Source organism: Eptatretus burgeri, chromosome 8 (assembly GCF_056783735.1).
Source record: "Eptatretus burgeri isolate ZD-2024b chromosome 8, Ebu_testis_v1, whole genome shotgun sequence".
In the NCBI taxonomy this organism is placed as follows: Eukaryota; Metazoa; Chordata; class Myxini; order Myxiniformes; family Myxinidae; genus Eptatretus; species Eptatretus burgeri.
The window spans coordinates 13944274-13965298 of record NC_140968.1 but is presented as its reverse complement, the minus strand read 5'-3'; the positions used below and the strand labels follow the sequence as shown (position 1 = coordinate 13965298).

The 21025-nt window shown below is 46.3% G+C and overlaps 2 protein-coding genes across 10 annotated transcripts in view; both read left to right on the top strand.

The window, feature by feature from the left end:
- Positions 1 to 2737: 2737 nt before the first annotated feature.
- On the top strand, positions 2738 to 19416 carry DHRS7B (dehydrogenase/reductase 7B). Of its 5 annotated transcripts, none has more exons than XM_085890974.1 (7): positions 2738 to 2835; positions 10183 to 10358; positions 12856 to 12971; positions 13672 to 13882; positions 16920 to 17012; positions 18250 to 18402; positions 18785 to 19416. In XM_085890974.1, exons 2-7 carry the CDS (start codon positions 10187 to 10189, stop codon positions 18994 to 18996), a joined length of 957 nt encoding a protein of 318 aa, XP_085747100.1. In that variant the 5' UTR covers positions 2738 to 2835; positions 10183 to 10186; the 3' UTR covers positions 18997 to 19416. The 5 variants fall into 5 exon arrangements, with proteins under 5 accessions (XP_085747100.1, XP_085747102.1, XP_085747099.1 ...); XM_085890976.1 differs by having other exon boundaries at positions 2794 to 2847; XM_085890973.1 differs by having other exon boundaries at positions 2811 to 2967.
- Positions 19417 to 20052: 636 nt separating this feature from the next.
- The window catches only part of LOC147021147 (protein NATD1-like), an 81288-nt gene continuing 80315 nt past the window's right edge, over positions 20053 to 21025 (top strand). For 2 of the 5 annotated variants that reach the window (XR_015060721.1, XR_015060722.1), the window contains exon 1: positions 20073 to 20851. Coding sequence is in view for 3 of the 5 variants with exons in the window: in XM_085890984.1 (XP_085747110.1) it covers positions 20740 to 20851 (112 nt within the window). In the remaining 2 variants the exon portion in view is untranslated. Of the gene's footprint in view, positions 20852 to 20909; positions 20999 to 21025 lie in introns of those variants that run through there. The other 3 variants (XM_085890984.1, XM_085890982.1, XM_085890983.1) reach the window with 3 other exon arrangements.

Here is a 21025-nt window from a genome sequence, read left to right as displayed (position 1 = left end):
GTAATCTTCTAAACACAATTTTAATTATTAATGAACATCAAAGTATTAGATCAAAATGGCGATGTTTGTTTTATGCTTAAAAATAAATTGTTCTTTGTCTATACTAAATGTTTGAGATTTTTTATTAAAACTGAATTGGGAATTGATTTTTTAATAATTTTTTCGTTGCCTGATTTGAACGAAACTTGATACTGCACACCGCAGGAGAATGGTGAGGAAGGTGGGCTGAAAATGTTTGCGCCATCTTGTACCGTTTTGCCTGTATTTCAGGAACATACATACAAGATGAGAGTTTTCGTAATATATAGATAGATACCAAGAAAGCACATTAAAAATATCTTGACATACTAAAAATGGAAAAAAAAGAAAAAAAAAAGGATTTTTATCTGCTTTTGCATCTGAACTCTTCATTTATAAATCCATGCATATTGTAATTTATTGAAATAATGATATATATTCAAAAATACATTAACTTTTTTTATTATTGTGCCGTTGAAGAGGAAGACTGATTCAGCGAGAAGAGCTTGAAGAATAAAAAGATGGTGATGGCGATTTAACGCAGAATGCTCATGCAAACCAAACGGGAAAGTCCAAAGGGTAAGTAATGATTGGCTTTCTTGTTCATAAATTTTTAGCAGACTGCGCTTCACTTTATATGCGATCGGCTCCATCGTGTCCACTCTTACGTAATACACTTTTATTCCAGAAAAGGCAAGAAATCGTCGATATCTCCAGCTCAGCAGGCAAACCCGGTTCCGCTAAAGACTACTGAAGCATTGTCTTTCCTGAAAGAAGAGCATGAAGTCAAGATGAAACTGATTGCTCTTCAGCAAGAGGCTGAAAAATGTAAACAAAGGCGTTATGAAGCCAAAATAGAGTATTACACGGAAAAAGGAAACGGCTTTGCTTGGATATGTGAAATGATTTGATTATTGAACTCATAAAATATCAACACCTAGTTTAAAGTGTGATTATACTGGATTGTACCTACTGATTGAAGTGTTCCAGAATGAACCTCTGTCGAAATGTGGTCCCTCGTAAATCTGCTTCCACTGTGTTTGGACGCTGGTTTGGTTCCGGCAGGTTTTCACATGGTACATCATGGTCGGGCTCTGGCAGGGGATCGTTCCTTCGTCTAGCCAAATTATGCAAACAGACTGTTGCAACAATAATGGCCATGTTGTGCTCCAACTGACATAAAAGCAATGATCAAATTAGATGGTTTAAATGCAGCTAAAGGGTTCTCAGATTTAAACGGTTTCTTAACAAATTGATCAAGAATCTTGATTGAAATTTACTTACTGTACACTTTAGATGAGCTACACAAGGAAATCTCTTCTTCCACATACCAAGGGCTCTTTTGATCACACCCCACGTACTCCGATTCGCCCGGTTGTAGCGTCTCTCCGCTGCTGTCACAGGGATGCGCACTGGAGTCAGCATGAATGTACGGCACGTGTATGCCGGATCCCCCAGCAAAATGCCGTGGTATTCTCCTCTCTGGAATTTCTCAAGCAGCCGTGACTCTTCAAAGATTCTCGAGTCATGTGCTGACCCGTACCATCTGGCAACGACATTGGTGAACAGAAGTAAATGGTCACACACAAATTGGCAATTTAGGCTGTAGTAGCCTTTTCTGTTCATATACCTGAGTGCATTTGGACCACCAGGATTTACAATTGCCACGTGAGATCCATCTATCGCTCCGATAACCCCAGGAAATCGAGATATCGCATAGAATCCTTCTGTTGCCGCCCTCCTTTCTTCTGGACTGTCTGGAAAATGTAGAAGGTGCATTTTCTTCGCACAAATGGCTGCAGTGACTCGATGAATCACTTTGCAACACGTGGCCTGTGAAACACCACACATATCTCCAACATCCAGTTGAAACGATGCACTCGCATAGAATCGCAGCGCCACGGACAATTGTTGGAGAGGATTCAGCGCATTGCTCCTCATCGTAGGTTGATCCAGGTCATCTTGCACTAGATTCAGCAGCCAACGAAATGATTCCTTCGAGAGCCTGTAACTCCGGACAAAGTTGATATTGTCATACTTCTCCAGAGGATTGCATCTATCCTCGAAGATTCTCAATGCACGTCGACGAACTGCCCGATTCCGACCCTCTTCCGCCTCCTCTTGAGCCAATTCAAGCACTCCTAACGCATCCATATTCACCGTCCCATTTAAGCTACCGATTATAAGCCACGCGATGCTTGCTTTAAGGCCTTAACCGCCCTTTTAAACCTGCCCTCGCCGACGTGATTGGGTTTAATAACGCTTGCGATTAGGTTTTGATCGCGAAATTCGATAATCACTCTTCCGTGATTGGCGACGAATTTTGAACGGGTGATCATCGCACGATTAGCGATTCTACACGCGTCTAAGTCTTAAACGCCTTTCACAAATTCGGCCCATCGTGTTTGAAATTATGCAAAAATTGACATAGATCTTCAAGGGTTCAAAAATCAAACGCAAGCGAAACAATGTCGATTATCGGGTAATTTTTAAACTCTGGAGTTTCGCGCGAAAAGGATAATTAAGTTTTTCGGAAGTGCTGCTGCTGCTACGCATTATACCGTCAGGGATTACAACACAGCTTAGAGTCGCTGAACTGTTTTTTAAACTGGCAAAACATCATGTGCGCGTGAGTGTACTTTCTGGGAATTTGATGCAGCTCTATGATCCTGTGCATAATACTAATCTTAAAATAAAACAGCATTAGAATTACCGCTTCCGCAAGCGGGAATGAATAAGAGATTGAATGAATTTAACGAACGAATAACGGGACCTTCACCTGCGCGCGGTGAAAGGAATAAGAATCTCCCGTTTTCGGTTCGAAGCAAGGTTTTTTATTTACATTTTAAAAACATATATATATTCCGAGTTTGCTTTCGATGTTATCATGTGTTTTAATAGTTCGTGTCAACGCCCGGGACGAAAGTTGAAGTTTACCCTTCGTGTGAGGTGACATGACATTGTTCGAATCCCGTTTGTGTGATACGTCCACAACCCACGGGTGGAATGTATTGTATTTAGCAAACACGCAAACACACACCTACACACACGTCGTACGATGAGATTAATTGCTTGCTCGTAATTGACCCTGTTCGCCGTTTCGGCCTCGGGAAGGCCGCACAGGCTGAGCAAGCCTCGGGGAGGCCGCACAGGCTGAGCAAGCCTCGGGGAGGCCGCACAGGCTGAGCAGGCCTCGGGGAGGCCGCACAGGCTGAGCAGGCCTCGGGGAGGCCGCACAGGCTGAGCAAGCCTCGGGGAGGCCGCACAGGCTGAGCAAGCCTCGGGGAGGCCGCACAGGCTGAGCAGGCCTCGGGGAGGCCGCACAGGCTGAGCAAGCCTCCGGGAGGCCGCACAGGCTGAGCAGGCCTCGGGGAGGCCGCACAGGCTGAGCAGGCCCCGGGGAGGCCGCACAGGCTGAGCAGGCCCCGGGGAGGCCGCACAGTCTGAGCAGGCCCCGGGGAGGCCGCACAGTCTGAGCAGGCCCCGGGGAGGCCGCACAGGCTGAGCAGGCCCCGGGGAGGCCGCACAGGCTGAGCAGGCCCCGGGGAGGCCGCACAGGCTGAGCAGGCCCCGGGGAGGCCGCACAGGCTGAGCAGGCCCCGGGGAGGCCGCACAGGCTGAGCAGGCCCCGGGGAGGCCGCACAGGCTGAGCAGGCCCCGGGGAGGCCGCACAGGCTGAGCAGGCCCCGGGAGGCCGCACAGGCTGAGCAGGCCCCGGGGAGGCCGCACAGGCTGAGCAGGCCCCGGGGAGGCCGCACAGGCTGAGCAGGCCCCGGGGAGGCCGCACAGGCTGAGCAGGCCCCGGGGAGGCCGCACAGGCTGAGCAGGCCCCGGGGAGGCCGCACAGGCTGAGCAGGCCCCGGGGAGGCCGCACAGGCTGAGCAGGCCCCGGGGAGGCCGCACAGGCTGAGCAGGCCCCGGGGAGGCCGCACAGGCTGAGCAGGCCCGGGGAGGCCGCACAGGCTGAGCAGGCCCCGGGGAGGCCGCACAGGCTGAGCAGGCCCCGGGGAGGCCGCACAGGCTGAGCAGGCCCCGGGGAGGCCGCACAGGCTGAGCAGGCCCCGGGGAGGCCGCACAGGCTGAGCAGGCCCCGGGGAGGCCGCACAGGCTGAGCAGGCCCCGGGGAGGCCGCACAGGCTGAGCAGGCCCCGGGGAGGCCGCACAGGCTGAGCAGGTCTTGATGTGAGGTCCTATGGCAACGCCTCCGCAAGGGTAAACGTTATTAGCGAACGAAGTGAGCTTAATACTTAACGCGTGCACGTGAGAGATTAGGAAACAACAACACTATACCCCTGGCTATTTGGAATCCGTGTCGTTGGCCAAGACGTTTTGCTTCCGGTTGTTGTTAAACGCTGTGCGGTGTATAAACACGATTGGGTTTTATTACTATCTCTTTGAATATAACTTAACGCGTGCACATGAGAGAATAGGAAACAACAAAAAACAACACAATACCCTGGCAATTGTGAATCCGTGTCGTTGGCTGTGACCATTTTGCTTCCGTTTTTGTTTTGTTTCTGGTTTTTTTTTTCCGGTTTTTGTCATGGGGAATGATGCATGCCGGGAGATAATGACCGGAAGTGTTTATTTATTTATTCAATTATATTTTTCCCAAAGTTAATTTTATACTTCCGAAAGTGATTTTTTTTCATGACAGGAAGTGTTTATTTTGTATTTAACATTACCGGGAGTGATTTTGAAACTCTTTCCGGAACTTTTAATTTATTTTATTCTTGACCAGAAGTGATTGTTTATTTATTTATTTATTTAGTCAATTATTTTTTTTCCCAAAGTTAATTTTAATAAAGATATCTCCCGCATCAAAAAATATTTTTTAATCGTGATTTACATTATTTGATCGCTGATCCCGAATCCAGGCTGAAGTAACCGGAAATTGCGTCAAAATCATCAGCTGTGCGGCGCTTACACGTACCACGGTATAGTTGGCAAGTATACAGTTGTGAACAAGTTTTATGTAAAGTCAGAAGCGAATGTAAGAAGAATTCTACGTTCGCTTCTAGGCTTTGCCTATTCCATATTACCTGTGTTACCGAGGGTGGACAGTCTGTCTGTGAACCCAATATCTCAAAACGTTGTGGACACATTGTGACGAGAACAAAGTCGATTCGATTTTGCTTTTGGTTGAGGTCCGAATCCAGACCCGGCCAATCGATCCCCGGTCCCAGCATCCCAAGGGAGAATGGGGCTCACAGGAAGGCCGAGTGCTTCACGCACTCACCTCGAAGCTGTCTAGCCTGGGTTAGAAACCTGACCCAGCTATAAAACTATCATCCTGGTGTTTCGCAGGTCGGGTAATTCATCAATCCGTGTGCCATCCCTCCAGACGGACGTTAAACTGGGTGTCCCATCTGCTGCCATTAATTGGTGGGCGTTAAAGATCCCACGGTGTCCTTCACGAAGAGTAGGTGAGCCATCGCCGGCACCATGAACAAATTACAAAGTTCCTGGCCTATAATCAGCAGGGGGCACAGATGCATCGGCGACACAGCTGCACCCTCAGTCAATAATGCTACCCCGCAGCCTTTTGCTGCACACGACCAAAGAAGAAGGGGAAATACGTGCTGTCGCTCGCTTCAGCTGCTGTGTAAGTACGAAGTCCGTCCCAGTTTAAAACCTGAGAGAGAGAGAGACTTGACTTTTATGTCCTTTTATTACAAAATGTACAAAAAGAAACAAGTGATGCAACATTGTGCACATTCAATCAAACGTGAATCAGGAACAGGAATAACTTGAGATGTTAAATTAATACAAAAGGAATAAATTTTCTCCTTCCACTCTGCACAATACTTCAATTTTACACCATTTATCAATGAAGCCATTAATTCGCGAACTCTCTCGATAAAACAGGAATTCCATTTTGAGACGGGCACACACACAGCCTTTAAAGGATAGCAGAGCGCTGCATTCCTGTGAATTAACACCAGAAATCATCCTCTTGCGAGTGATGTATATTACGAGTTTCGCTTCAGCGAGCAGGAAATTAGCAACTTCAATTCCGACATTGTTGTTAGATACCGGTATGCAGAAAATAAAATAATGGAATGAAAAGCAAAAGCCTAATCTTTGGAAAAAAAAAAGTTTCAAGACTTTAAACAGTGGGATCAACCTTTGACAACCAACATAAGCATGGAAAACATCCTCGGATTGATGGCAAAAAGGACATTCATCGGACGAAACAAGGTTCAATCTTTTTAGAAATATGTTTGAAGTCAAGGAATAGTGTGCGAGTCTCCACTGTATAGGCCCAGTCACACGTTGACGTTTTAGCCAGCTTATGCCGATTTTTGGAAAATTTGTCTAAAACGCTGGTACACGTCGAATACGTTATGGGTAAGTTTTGATAACATTGAGAGCACGCTGAAAAACACTGCCATACGTCGTAGTACGCTGGCTTTAAACGTTGTACTTTTCGGTTGTCCTCAAATTTTCCATGCTTGAAATTTTAAGACTTATGCCAGCGTATGACTCGCACGTTCCGCATAACGCTGGCCAAAAGTTGTAGGCACGTCACGCGATCGTTGACACACGTGGACACACGTTACTTGTAAGTTACTCATAAGTCGAAACACGTCGAGGTAATGTTTAGCGTACCCGAAACTTATTTCTAACCTATGAGTTACATGTTGTACTCGCGTTACGCGATCGGTGACACACATCGACACACGTTACTAGTAAGGTACTCATAAGTCGAAACACATCAAGGTAATGGTTAGCGTCAGTGTTCCAGACTCCCTGGTTTTTAAATTTTTTTTATTTTTTTTCTTCCTTCCTTCGGTATGACGGTGATTTTGACACTTCGATTTCTAGTGCGGTTATAATATAATATAATTAATAGGCTGCCACTCAACGATTTAAATCATAACCGCACTATACACTGAACACCGTCATACCGAAGAAAAAAAAACCGGGAGTCTGGAACACTGACGCTAACCATTACCTTGACGTGTTTTGACTTATGAGTCACTTTCAAGTAACGTGTGTCGATGTGCGTCAACGATCGCATATCGTGCGTACAACTTATTCCCATCGCATGCGGAACGTATGTCATACGCCAAGTACGTCGTAAAATGTTTAACACGTTTATAATTACAAGACGTACTCCACTTAATACGACGTATGATAGCGTACTTTAGCGTTCTATTCACGTATACCAAACTTACCCATACCGTATTCAACGTGCGCCAGCGTTTTAGACGCATTTTTCAGAGGTCGGCATACGCTGGCAAGATCGCCAAGGTGTGACTGCGATGTTGACACTTCCATTTCTGCGGCGGTTATGATTTGAATCGTTGTGCGGCAGCCTTTCCATAACCGACGCCACGTCATCGTCGGCAATGCGTGCAGCGCGCTATGCATAAGTTAGACTATCGTTGGGCATAGGTTGTGAAGGCCTACAACAGGTTCAGCATTCGTTGGTATAAGTTATCTATAAAACAACGAAACGTTCAAAGTCCGTTACTAATACGTTGTGCATAAGACCAAGTCGTTATGAATACGTCCGAATCTTAAAAAAATAAAACATCAAAAGTTCAACATAAGCCAGCGTTTTACATACATTTTAATACGTTGCCATTGCTGGCTAAAACGTCAAGGTGTGACCGGGCCTTATGTCTCCGGCACGTTTAGATACAGGTGATGTATACATGGAAGACCAGGTGGGAGATGATGGAACCCCTGCAGGCAGAAGCTCTTTCCAGTGGGTAGTCAGTGCATTATTGGGGTTGGCAGAGGTAATAACATTGAGACATTGCACATACATAGCAGTCTTTGTACATGTTTGTAGAAGCTTGATGGAAGGAGCGTTAGGAAAAACGAAATCAGGGAAGTCAGGTTGTGTTGTACTTGCACCTTGAACATCATGTGATGGAGGCCACGATAAATTAAAAAGATTGAAAACTTTAACAATTCAAGGTAGAATTAGTCCAATTATTCGTGTTGATTTAACATTGCAAGCTTCCAATATCTGGTTCGGAGTCTGCCATTCAGAATATGTGTGATTGACAAAGTCTTCCACAAGGAAGAAGCCAGATTCAATGAAGGATTGAATGAGGGACCTGCTTTGAAAGTCATGGTGAAAGAGGCTGTTGTAAAAAACAGGTTCACACATGAAATTACTAAATTTATATGAATCCTTGTTTCGTACTGGAAGGAGGAATTGACTGGCATTTAGGAGACTTTGATAGAAGGAGGGCAGTAAGGAGGTGTCAACTCGCTGCAGTTCAAGTAGAACAAGTTCAAGTCCACACTTGAGCTTAGCAGCTTGCAGGAGCAAACAGGAAGCCAGCGGCCGCCAGGACAGGACCTCCTTGTATAGACGTTGACGCAAGGTAGTCAGTCGAAAGGACAGTATTTTGCTGGTAATGTCCACGAGTCCTTGACCGCCTTTTTCTAGCGGGACACTCAGAAGATCTGCTCGGAGCCGGTGCATACCATTCCAGAAAAAGTTAACAAGGATTCGTTGCAACTTCAAGATTAGTGATTTGGGGGGTTGTAAGGCAATCATCCGATGCCAGAGTTTGGAAGCAGCTAAATTATGGATTATTAGCACTCTACCTCTGTAAGACAGTAAGCTGGATAAACTTTTCCAGCAATTAAGGGTGTGAGAGATTTGATCCACCATCTGGTCCCAATTTTTTAAAGAGAAAGTCACGTTCCCAAGAAAAAACACCCAGATGTTTTAAACCATCATGCCTCCACTGCAAGGCATTAGGCAGCGGAGGTGGGATAAATAACTCTGAAGGACCAAGGCACAACGCTCTACTCTTTCTCCAGTTAACAGTAGCAGAAGATGCAAGATTAAAATTTTGTAGAGCATTTGTAAGAGCAGCAATGTCAGATTGAGTATTGACAATTACACACAGATCGTCAGCATATGCAAGAACCTTAACTGAAGGTACCACTGAAAAACCAGAGAGCTTGTGGCGTAAATGAATGAGCAAGGGTTCAATGAAAAGGGAGTATGGTTTGTGCTTTGCTCATGGTTTGTGACCAGAGCAAAGCAAATGTTGTCGGCACCGAGATATTCCTTTGTGGTGTTTGCAAATCTGGAGTTGGCAGTAATTCTATCTTCTGCTCCACTTGCAAGAAATGGACAGACAAGAGAGTTGTCGTGGAATTAAGAACAGACTCAGAGCAAATGTTATTTTGTCTGCAAGACGTGCAGGGAGGGTGAAAGCTCCCAGGCCCTTACGGAGGCAGAGTTGATTGTGTCAGATGACTTTTTTTTTTTTAATTATTCTTTGGGTTGCATTGATGAGTTGTTATTTAGATGGCATGATCGGTGCTAGTGGTGGAACAAGATCGAGCTCCATTGCTAGAGTTAGAAGTAGAAGAAGTCCAGAGAGCTACTGTCCCTTCTGATGAAACATGGCCAATGTTAGAGGAGGATGTCTTAAGACTGGAGCGAACTGAGATGAGAATGGTTAGATGGATGTGTGGGGTTTCCTTGGAAAATAGGAAATCCTCTTTGGAGCTGAGAGAAACACTAGGTCGAGATAGCTTACGTGTGTTGCTTTGAGAATGAACCGACAGAGATGGGTTTGGCCACTTCGAAAGGATGGATGACAACTCTTGGGTTAAAAAGTCTACACACCTCGATGTTGCTGGAAAGAGGGACAGAGGCAGACCAAGATTCACCTTGGGACTCTGTTGTATCCAATGATATGGAACTTCTCGGCCTGTCCAGAGCGGATGCTCAGGATTGCGTTGCTTGGAGGCCAAATATTTGGGGGAAGAAGTAGATTGGGTGGTGTATTCGAAATATAGACCAATTTCTCCACCGTAGTCCCAAGAAGGAAGCCAGACATAACAATACACACACACACACACACACGGATATATGATGGACTGGTAAGTACTTACAAAAGCTATTTTATTTGAAGTTATAACCTTAACTTGTAAGCAATTGACTGATTTCCCAACTGCCCGGATCATCATCTGGGCACCGTTTCAATGGCTATGCATGATGCCGACTGACGCTATTGAGATGAACCTGCTTTACCCATGCTTGCATGGATAGGTCCAAGAGAATATTTATTACTTCTCAATCTAATGGCCGTGAAAATTATCCGAAGCAGGATTCTTGTTCTGTGACATGTACTCCGAAAGTAAGCTGCACAGCTATGTTTTTCTCTTTTCTCCCAGGATCATGATTCGGACGAAAGCAACCGAGTCACAATCGCCGGGTGCGCTGCACCTCCTAGTTGCTGGTGGGTTTGGTTTGTGGATCTTGTTCTGGTTCGTGCGACGTCTACGTTCACGCAGTTATTGTCGTGACAAGGTGGTGGTCATCACTGGCGCAAGCTCCGGTCTCGGCGAAGGTGAACCATCGAGCTTTGAAAAACTCCAATAGAAAACTTATTTCCTGTCCCCCTGCCCCTCTATTCCATCTGTTTCACCCCTCTCCCCCACAACCACCACCACATACTCTCATAACTTCCTTTTTCTCTCTTATTGTCTGCCCTTTCTCTCAAACCACCTTCACCCTTTTCCGCATGTAGTATACATACCAAGATGGTCCTTTACTTGTTTCAACCTTTGTCCGATCTTACGACACTTGATCCTCGATTTGCACTCTTTCTGTTTACGGTTTTTTTCGACTTAACACCTTCCACAAAGTATTGAACAATTTTCTATTTGCACCTCGTAATTCTTGAGTTCACGGTTTTTTTTTGTTTGTTTTTTTTTCACACGGAAATTTATTGTTATTTTTATTTCGTACCGGCGTGCAACGAAAGTGGAAGTACGATGTGCAGGGCACTACTTCTCTCGCCCTCAGTCACGCGGTCTGTCCTGTACTTGTGAGAGGCATCGTCTGACATTTATTGATAGTATTTTGTGCCAAACTCTCCCGAACCCCTTCATCATGAGCGGTAAACGACCCTCAAGTTCTCCGGCTGAGACTCCCGTGAAGAAGGCTCGTAAAGCGATGAGTTTGGACATTAAAATGGACGAGGTGAAGCGATTCGAGCATGGGGAGCGCTTGGTGGACATTGTCCGCGCGCTCTGCCTTCCTGTCTCGACTGTGAGGACAATTACGAGTAACGCCACCGAAATAAAGTCGACGCCACCTAGGGGAGCGGCGAGGGGGTAAGGTTGGCGGTTCGGGGCGTTAGTCTGTCGGGAACTCCAAAAGCATAGAATGCCTCAAGGATGTCGGGTTTCCTCCAAATATTTTTTTCAGTCCAGTGTAAAACAACAGTAGCGACTGTTTAAGAAAAAGTGATCAAACGTTGGATTGGAATCGACCGAATAGTTTGTGGTGATGATAATTTTCATTTCTGGTATGTGTGCCGCATGAAACGCCAAGCTATTTATACACCTTAACACGGATTTCACCCAGGGTGGAAAACCCCCTTGGGGAGGGGGTGGGGGCGAATGAAGTCGCTTCAACCTCCATTATGTGACCCTTAATTCCCGTGGCAAGTTTGGTTGAGATTGGATAAGTAACGACCGAATGTATCATGGTCAGACAGACAGACAGACACCAAATTGCGTATTTTATTATGATTAGGCCGATGGGAAAGTCCTTTTCTATTGACGTTTTTTTTTCGTTTTACATTCAGTTTTTTTTAGGAACGCATCCCGAACGTAAATCGAGGAGACCCTGTACTTGCTTTGATTTCCTCTTCAACCCTTAACATTAAAAAAAAGATTACAGAGATTATGTGATGCTCTGATGAGGCATTCATGTAATGATGTCAATATGACAGTTTGGACATTTAGACATATTTTCACTCCGCGTATCAAGAATCAGACTATTAATTTGTAATCGGTCACTGGCTTTGGCACCAATTAGAAAATTTTTATTACGGACTAGGCATCAAAGAGCTACATACATCGACCGAACCGTTTCAGATGGAGCACCTCGCTGCCAGTAGAGCATTTAAATTGCATCAGACGTGGCAAAAAATGGGAATTGTTGCTCCCAGCTCGATGACGGAAGCATTTTTTGCATATTTGCCGCCTCCATCCCTACCCCGTTTGGAATCGCATGCAGCGGCACGGGCAACTTGCTGGTTGATTAAAAAATTGCACCATCCGCTAAGAATGTGCCCACGGGTCAGCACAATACAACATGCGAGTAATTTTCACGACTGATAGAGGCCATCGTCAATGAGCCATCACTAAGGAGTTGTGCTGTGTTGCTGTCCAAGATGAGGAAGTAGAACATTTCGACCATGAGATACCCTTCATCGAGGACGGTGCACGTCACGTGTGCATTTCAAATTTTCATTTTACTTCAAGGCTGGTGTTGGCTTATCGATTGAGGTGGCTGGCTTAAGATCTTAGGATCTCGAGTTTGAGCCCGTTCCGTGCCGTTAAATTACACCGGGTGGGTTTACTCTGGCTGTCATCCTTCCGAGGTCGGCAGAATGAGTACCAGCTTACTGGAAACGGGGGGTGGGGGGGGGTCTGCATCAGCGGTACAGCCACGATCCCAGCAATGATACAACCAGCTGCCACAAGCTGCATACGAAATGTACGAAATGATGATGATTACTACATTCGGAAGGATGGGGCTTCACTGCCCTGCTGTGGATTGTACGATTCGACACATCGTTACATGTACGTGTGTGACGATGGAGGAGTGGTTGTGGGGTAAGAAGAGGGAATTTGAAGTGTAATAAGTCGGGGTTGAGTGAAGGCGTGTGCTACAGTTTAGCAAGTGGAATTCGTTCTGTTTCTTTGTGGTGAAAATAGCTGTTACTATGTCGACTGTTGCCTCATACCACACAAGGAATACTGTGTCACCAATGGTTTGACGAAGCCATTACCTTTTGTGATGCATTTCTACCATGCGTGTGACTTTGCCAGAATGTGCACGTGTGTTCCACGCTGCTGGCGCACGTCTTGTGATATGTGGGAGGCACCGTGAGAAGCTTGAGGAGCTCCGGGATAGCTTGGCCAACCCAGCAGAGGACAATGACAAAGTGAGCATCATACGCTGATTTGAACATTCTCGTACAGAACAAGTCCCACTTGACATTCAACCTGACCCTCATTATTATTGAGGATGGCATTTGCCTGTACTATGTTGTTGAATGCACTCGACAGAGCATCGTTGTTGTTGTTTTTGTTGTTGTTGCTGCTGCTGCTATCATTCCGGTCAGTGCACAGATACCTCACGGCCAGTCATTAATCATCATCATCATCATCATCATCATCATCATGATCAACAATCAAGCCTTATACAGGGGCAGATGGGACACACAATTCAACGTCCATCCGAGGGACAGCACACACATTGATGAATCGCACTGCCTGTGAAATGCCAGGATGACGGTTTATAGCTGGGCCGGGATTCAAACCCAGGCGAGACAGCTTAGAGGCGAGTTTGCAATATGAAAGCTAAATGTTCAACGGTATTTTGAAATATCGCATACTCAAAAGACATTACATATGATCAGTCGGTCAGTCGGAGTTCATTTTAATGTCCCCCCCCCCCCCCCCCGTCTCCGACAAAAAGGGTTGTGGGATGGAATTTTTGTGTAACGCTACTACCTTCGCATGACTAATTGGGGAACTGCACCATTCGCTGTAACTTGTGTTTTACTGTTAACCTCGTGCTCGTGGGTCATGAATATTTAAAAACGGGTTTGTGAGATATTGAACTCTGTGAGCTCTTCGCAGGCGCGTGTGCCATGCGTCGTGACGTTTGACCTGGGGGAGCCGGAGGCTGTGGAAGAGGCGGCGCGCACCGTGCTGAAATGCCACAGTCGTGTGGACGTGCTGCTGAATTGTGCGGGACTGAGCGCACGTGGAGATGTCCAAGACACCACGCTTGCCGTTCATCGCCGTCTCATGGATGTCAATTATTTTGGGACGATAGCTTTAACGAAAGGTATGGGCAACACTTTTTATTTATTTTTTTTATTTTTTTTAACTGTCTCTACATGGCTCAAGGATTTTTAAAAATGGGTTATTTGGATTGCACGCAAGAAAAAAAAAAAACAATTGACAAAACATAAAGGGGACAGATTGAAAGTGTACGGAAGAGTTGTGAGTGAGACAAAGGTCACCTTTCCAAAGGTGAGACGAGAGAGGAATGAAAAAGTGAAAATCACCCGACTTGCTGTACAGGGTGAAAGGGGAGGGGGTGGGTGGGGTGGGGTGGGGTTGAGGATGAAAGATATTGAAATTAAGGGAAAAACAAAGGAGCAAAAGGGTTGATTAAGCTGCCTTTTGATTGGTGAATAAACAAACTCTGCACCTCCACTTCATGCTTCATGGGTGTTTTGCCTTGGAGACAACTCTATAAATAGGGACTGAGCAAGACGGATGGTGAGGCTTCCAAGCCCCAGAGCCTGAGCATTTGTGAACAGTTGGCCACAGGATGAGATGGAAGAGTTGGTCAGGTCATCCTTGTGGAGATGCAGGATGCTGACTTTTGCATAACCTCCCAGGACTGAAGGTTTATTCCTCTTTTTGAATCGGTGCTCTTCTTGTTTTTATTTTTTTAATCTTCCAGATTTGGTTGAGTTGCATTGCTGGTCTGGCGAAGCGTTTTGAAACTGTACCGCAAGGAGCGTTGCCATAAAAGTGGTGGAATGTAGTTTCGAGGTTGTTTTATGTACACCAGAAAAAGGATGAGCTGTGAGGGACACCAGCTGCCAAATAGAGGGGATAAGAGGGTACTCCATCAGGGCAGTATAGTAGTTGCAAGCTTGGAGAAGGGTCACCAAGCCATGCTTTGGAATACTAGATCTTTAAAATTGAAGTCATTCGTTTCTAACTATCCTTCAGCATCAGAACAAATTGCAACTGTCACAGTCCAGAAGCAAACATCGTAGAGCATTTAATAACGACTTTGATGATCTTTGGCCACAGCAACATGATTCGGCTTTAATTCCACAAGCAATTGCAATTAATACTACTACTACAAGTAATAATAATTGATAATGCCATTCCTTTTGTGCGTTGAAGGCACATAGGGCTGCTCAGTCAGTTTAATTGGCAAGGAGGTACAGTCCTGGATGCATCGCAACTCCGACGCAGGTTACCACTGAATGGTTATTACCCCAGTACACTGGTCCTCGTTTCATTTTGCTGAATTCAGAAGGATGACTGGCTGAGTCAACCCCACCTGGTGTTAAGTCGGCGGTCGATAGGGGCTCAAACTCAGGACTCTAAGGTCCCAAGCCAGCCACCTTCACCGCTAAGCCAAGACCAGGCACAAGTAATGACATTTAGCGGTACTTTATTCTGTTTTATTTCTTAAGGAGAGCTGATCTTCGATGTCCCAAAGTAGGTGTTTTGGGTGGCTCCTGATATGGCAGTCAAACAAATATGAAAGACTTTATACCTGGCGCTTGTTAGTGGACATGGCTTGACGGACATCTTTATGAGCTGATAGGCTTCTATCACCTCCCTTGTGAACTTTGTTGAGACCATTGTGTCCTGTAAATGGTGGCTTAGTGTTGAGAAGACTGGATTGGAATATCAGAGGGTGTGGGTTCAAAATCCTTCTGCACACACCCTAAGCTCTTGAAACTCAAGATGTCACTGTTAGATTACCAAACTATCTTGCTTATGGTCTTCAAGAAGATTTTCACCTGCCTGTCTTGGTGTGTTCTGGGGGGGAGGGGCAGTACACCAACAGCAGGGTTCAGGGACTAAATGGAGGGAAACTTGGACAAATAAAGAATGTGGGGAGGAATGAGGGGTAAGGGAGGACGCATGGGGTGCGTGGGGAAAAAAAGAAGCGGAATGAGAAACGCGGTATAAAAACGGACAGAATTTGTATGCCGGCTATCCGAGGGGTAGGCCAACCATCCTCAATATACCCCCATGCCTCTGATATTAATTTTTAAAACCGTGTTTGGATGTAGTATCCATAAGGAAGTTTGTGATATATTCAAGTTGGTGAAAAACCATGTCGGGACCTTCAAACATTGGCCCGAAAATCCCCCTGGAGTAGCAGTGATGGAACAATTCCTAGATTTAAGTGGTCAATTGAAAACACGACATCGGTGCAGGATATTTTTTTTGCAGCAGTCGTCGCGTTCATTCGCGCCGCCGAACAGGGAATCGCACAATTTGCCGTTAATCATGACATCCACATGCTATCGAGTCACTGTATTTTTGTGATGATGCTCAAGAGGATGCAGTGCCTGGATTTGCTCTTCAAACCTTGAGCACACTGTCCTGTCTAGAATTATCCTTCGAACACAGTTAACTAGCTCCATGTGTCAGCCGTCGTGACTGTCCGATTTTCATTAACTTGCGTTATCCTTCAACCGAGGTCGGTACGGAGGAGCTGGTTGTTGTGATGTACGTTCCACGAATTACTGACTTGCATCGATACAAGTCTTGCCTAAATATATACCTGCACAGACCATCAATTAACTTTCATTGTAGCATGCTTCAATAGCATGATGACGTCCATCCCAAGCTTCCTCCTTCCTAATACGGACACAGACCTTGGCTCCACACGCTTGCTTCCAGCGTGAAAAGCTTCCGAAATTGACACTTGACACATCCATGTTGTGAAGTGAATGACACAATTTTAACTGTAGCAGTTCCCCTTTCTATCTGTCAACTTGGTGACGCAGAGCACCATGTGACCTATAACTATTCCAAGGTCCTTAAACTTTTGAAACCTGAGCTCCTTGGACTTTCGGCTCCCCCACCCTGGAGTCCCTGGAGAAAAATCCGGCTGCTCGGGGACATGGAGGTTTGAATCGCGGCCGGTAAAACGGCCTCTGGGTTCAAAGGGTTAATAGTGCTTGTTGGTTACAATGAAATGGATTATATATATATATATATATATATATATATATATATATATATATATATATATATATATATATATATATATATATATATATATATATGTAAATGAGTGTTCTTTTCATCTCTCTTTTCTTGCCTTTTGGCAGCTCTCCTTCCATCAATGGTGAACCGTGGCAGTGGGCATGTGGTCGTCATCAGCAGCGTCCAAGGCAGAATAGCTATCCCGTTTCGCTCAGCTTGTGAGTGGTTGTAATAAAATGCAAGGAAAGAAAGATGTAAAAGGGAAGAGAGACTCACAAATATGCAATTCAGCCCGTCTAGTCTGTGCCATGTTACCGCCACAACATCGTAATTGAAAGTCTGACAGTAATTGGGTCTTTTTGGTTTTGTGTAATGTGGAGGGTGTTGGAAAGGGGAGGACGAGGTGAAGGTGTACACATGCCACAGCCCAACACAGAGCCCAGCACGAACACTTTTACTTGCGTACTCACTTGCTTGCCACATCCACCTGTGTCTATCCTGCTCGCTACGTATTGGTTTTTATTTGATTCCTTTTAAAACTCGTGACTCGGCTTTCTTCCCTCCCACAAACTACCTGACACATAAACTTGTACTTTGAGTGAAAATTCCCCATCTCATCTCATCTCGGATCGAGCTCACCTTTTTATTTATCTTCAGGCTGTGCCACCACGCCCTTCCCACAGCAATCATCTCCAAAAAACGATTTGTATTTCCTCTTTGAACCCACTTAATCTCTCAAACACCTACATCCAATCCCATATAATCTCCTCCCCATCTCCCCTTTCCCTTCAGCGTCTTTCCTCGTCGCCACGTCCTGATCATCTTGGACCCATTTGAATTTCTCCACGTAGAACCCCGTCTATTTAACATGATCAAAACCGAACACTATTCTAACTGTGGCCAAACCAGGTTTTTATACAGCAGTTGAATTGCTTCCTTTGATTTAAGCACAATTCCCCTTTTCCTAAGATTATCCTGAGTAATCCCGAGATTACGACGTGAATTTGTTTGTGTTTTACGAGTTTGGTGTCTGCAGTTATTCTTCAGCGTTTGTTTTACCTCCCCTGAGCCATCAGCAGCCTCGCTTCTCAATTCAGGAAACTCTGTTTATCAGCATTGTTCACAACTCTTCTCCTTACCTTGCACTCACAGACATGACACTTTGTTTGGCATTTTGTGTCCCGATTGCCCGCAACCCCTGTTTTTCTTCCCCTTCTAGCTATTTGCTTTATTTCCTGGCTTTATGCCATCTACAAATTTAGATAAGCTCACCCTTACTTCTTCATACGGATGATTTAATATTAATTACTTTCCGGGGCTACCCAGCGCTGCCCGGCTGGGTGAGCTTTTCCCGGTAGTGGTTTCGGGAAGAACTCGGAATGGAATGATTGAAGATGAGTGACAGGCCCTGGGGTTTTAAGTGGCGTGTGTGTTGTGGATGTGCGCTGTGGACAGATTCGGCGTCAAAGCATGCTCTGCAGGCATTCTGTGACTGCCTTCGAGCAGAAGTGGCTGAGCATGGGATCGATGTGACTGTGATCAGCCCTGGGTACATCCGCACCAACTTGTCAATCAACGCCGTCTCAGCTGACGGATCGCCTTACGGACGTAAGCATATTTTGTGCCATTTTGGACTTCAGATGTGATGCCACAGCTTGTAGTTTAAAAAAGATATTTCCGTTTCGGCCCATGGAACAGTGAGGTAACAGAGGGTGGGGGGGGGGAGGGGAAGGTAAAACCTTCAGTGGGTGTCCATCGCGTATAAGCCATTCCCAGTCGGTTTTGGTTGCACATCTTTCATTTGTGGAGGAGGCATGCACAATGGCTGGGATGCAGATATTCTCACCCGATTCTAGGTAGAACGTAGCTTCCGTGGAAAGAAAGAGCCAGGTGGTGTTTTGGAAGGGTCTTGGATAATGTGTTAGTTTGGGAAGTTGTTGTTTGTGGCCTGCCCAGAGCTGCCATCTTTTTTTTCATGCACCACTCTCAGGACTAGATGCAACGACTGCAAATGGCCAGGAGCCAGAGGCCGTGGCCAAGGAGGTGCTTCAAGCGGTGGTGAACCGAAAGAAGGACGTGGTGATGGCGGGCCCCGTTCCCAGGGCAGCCATCTGCCTCCGTGCCCTCGTACCGTCGATGTACTTCCTCGTGATGGCGCGCCGAGCGAGACGCGAGCGCCAAAAACAGGCGTTCGAGCAGTGAGCCGGCAGTGCTGCCCTTCACAATCTGCTCGTTGGATTGCTCGAAGACGCCGAGTCACCTCTCAGGACTAGAAAATTTAGAGCACGATCAAATTGAGCCGTAGCTACCAAAGCTTCCTCGGGTAACCGCAGACACCTCGTCTGCGGGTAGCAAGGTTGACATGACTGGTGGTGTAAGAATGCCGGCGATAGCGTTTGCTGTGTTTCTCGTGAAATTCCATGATTTGTGTTATTTGGGATTTTTCATTGAAGCCTCATCAGGGTTCTTGACTCGGTCCAAGCACAGGGTCATGAGAGTGAACACGTATGAATTGCACGGTGCTCACGATGTATCCTTGAAATGTCACACGTCGGCTGCGCTGAATTTGAACAATGATGGGCAAAGCATGCTTTGTACAGTGATTATAAAATATGCAAACTATTTTGTTGTTGTGGTGGTTGTCACTCCATACAGTACATTTTAAAAGCTCCTGAGTTGATGTAACAGAACCCAAATCCGTTTTATGTCTCAGTGTTCATCGATTTAAGGCTCGGGGGGGGGGGGGTGCCTTCTTTGCTTTATTCAGCATTTAAAAGGAGAAACAAGTAACAACTATAGGTTGGTGACCATTGCGCATGTTTAATGGGCTGAACTTAGGGTTAGGAGCATCCCTTCCTTTCCCGGTGGCAGTTTGAGCCATTGGTACTTCAAAGGAGAGAATTATTATTATTTTTTTTAATAATAAAATTGATTTAAGTAAATAATTAATTGGAATTTTGTTTTAATTAAATAATGTTCGTTCGGTTTGCACCGGATTTTCTTTATTCAATTAAGGGGCAATTATCAAGCGACACCCTCTGGAATCAAGCGCCATTTGTTTTGCCGTGACCGTCGCCAACATTCGATAAAACGGAAGTGACTACGTCTGACGCACGGTGACGGCATGCGCGCGTCGATAAACGGAAATGATCGACGTCATGACGCACGGTGACGGCATGCGCGCGCGTCGATAAACGGAAATGATCGACGTCATGACGCACGGTGACGGCATACGCGCGCGTCGATAAACGGAAATGATCGACGTCATGACGCACGGTGACGGCATGCGTGCGTGTCGATAAACGAGAAAAAGGAAGACCGAGAAGTTGAAAGACGAAGCCGTGCGCACACGTGCTCCCCTTGCGCTCAAACCCCGCCTTCGGAGGGCCACGTGACCCGCGCCTTCAGCATGCTTCGTCACGTGACCTCACAGCTGATCCCTCGTGCTGTTGCTGGCGATTTGTTTTTGTTTGTACTGGACGGATTTTTATTTTTTTCCTCTCTCTCTCTCTCTCTCTTACACCTGGGATGTACCTGCCCCCCTTGTTTTTGGGGAGGTGGTCACCACATGGCCATTTGTGTGTTGGTGCCGTTGTAAGACGGTGTCGATGATTGTTGGACACGACGTGTCTCCTTACTTTTGTTAGTGTTCCTGATCCCGAGCTCTCTGTGGTGTGTGGTGTGTGGTGTGTGGTGTGTACAGCGCTCGTTCCCTTGTTCCGGTGTTTGGGTCTTCACTTGATCGGAGCCATTTCCGCGCTCTGTCCGCCTTTCCCTCGGTGTGTGTGTGTGTGTGTGTGTGTGTGTGTGTGTGTGTGTGTGTGTGTGTGTGTGTGTGTGTGTGTGTGTGTGTGTGTGTGTGTGTGCACACCTTCCCTTTTTTGTACACCACACGTGTCTGCAGTGTCTCTCTGTCCGTGCCCCTTTCCCCGTCCATTTCGTACCATGGCTCTGGCGGAATCGGCTGCCGACGCCGCTGGATTGCCCGTCCCCGGTCCCAGTGCCGTGAGGGTCGAACACGATCGGAAGAAGCGACAATTCTTCGTGCGACTCGTAGGTGAGAGCGGGGTTCGCGGAGTCCCCACTGTTCGTAATCAGGAACACGTCGTGTGACGGGTCCGTAAACTCGGCGAGATGTCACCACACCACGTGACTCGATTACCGCCCCCCCCCCGGGGTGTCGCGTGTTCGATCCGATCTCCGGGTGAGATCTGGAATGGTGGAGTCTGAT

Bases quoted from the DNA above. Each gene is read 5' to 3' on its own strand.
- DHRS7B (XM_085890973.1), top strand. From the start codon at position 2,906: ATGTGTTTTAATAGTTCGTGTCAACGCCCGGGACGAAAGTTGAAGTTT. The intron at 13,883-16,919 runs GTATGGGCAACA...GCCTTTTGGCAG, and splicing joins GACGATAGCTTTAACGAAAG to CTCTCCTTCCATCAATGGTG. The intron at 17,013-18,249 runs GTGAGTGGTTGT...CGCTGTGGACAG, and splicing joins TATCCCGTTTCGCTCAGCTT to ATTCGGCGTCAAAGCATGCT.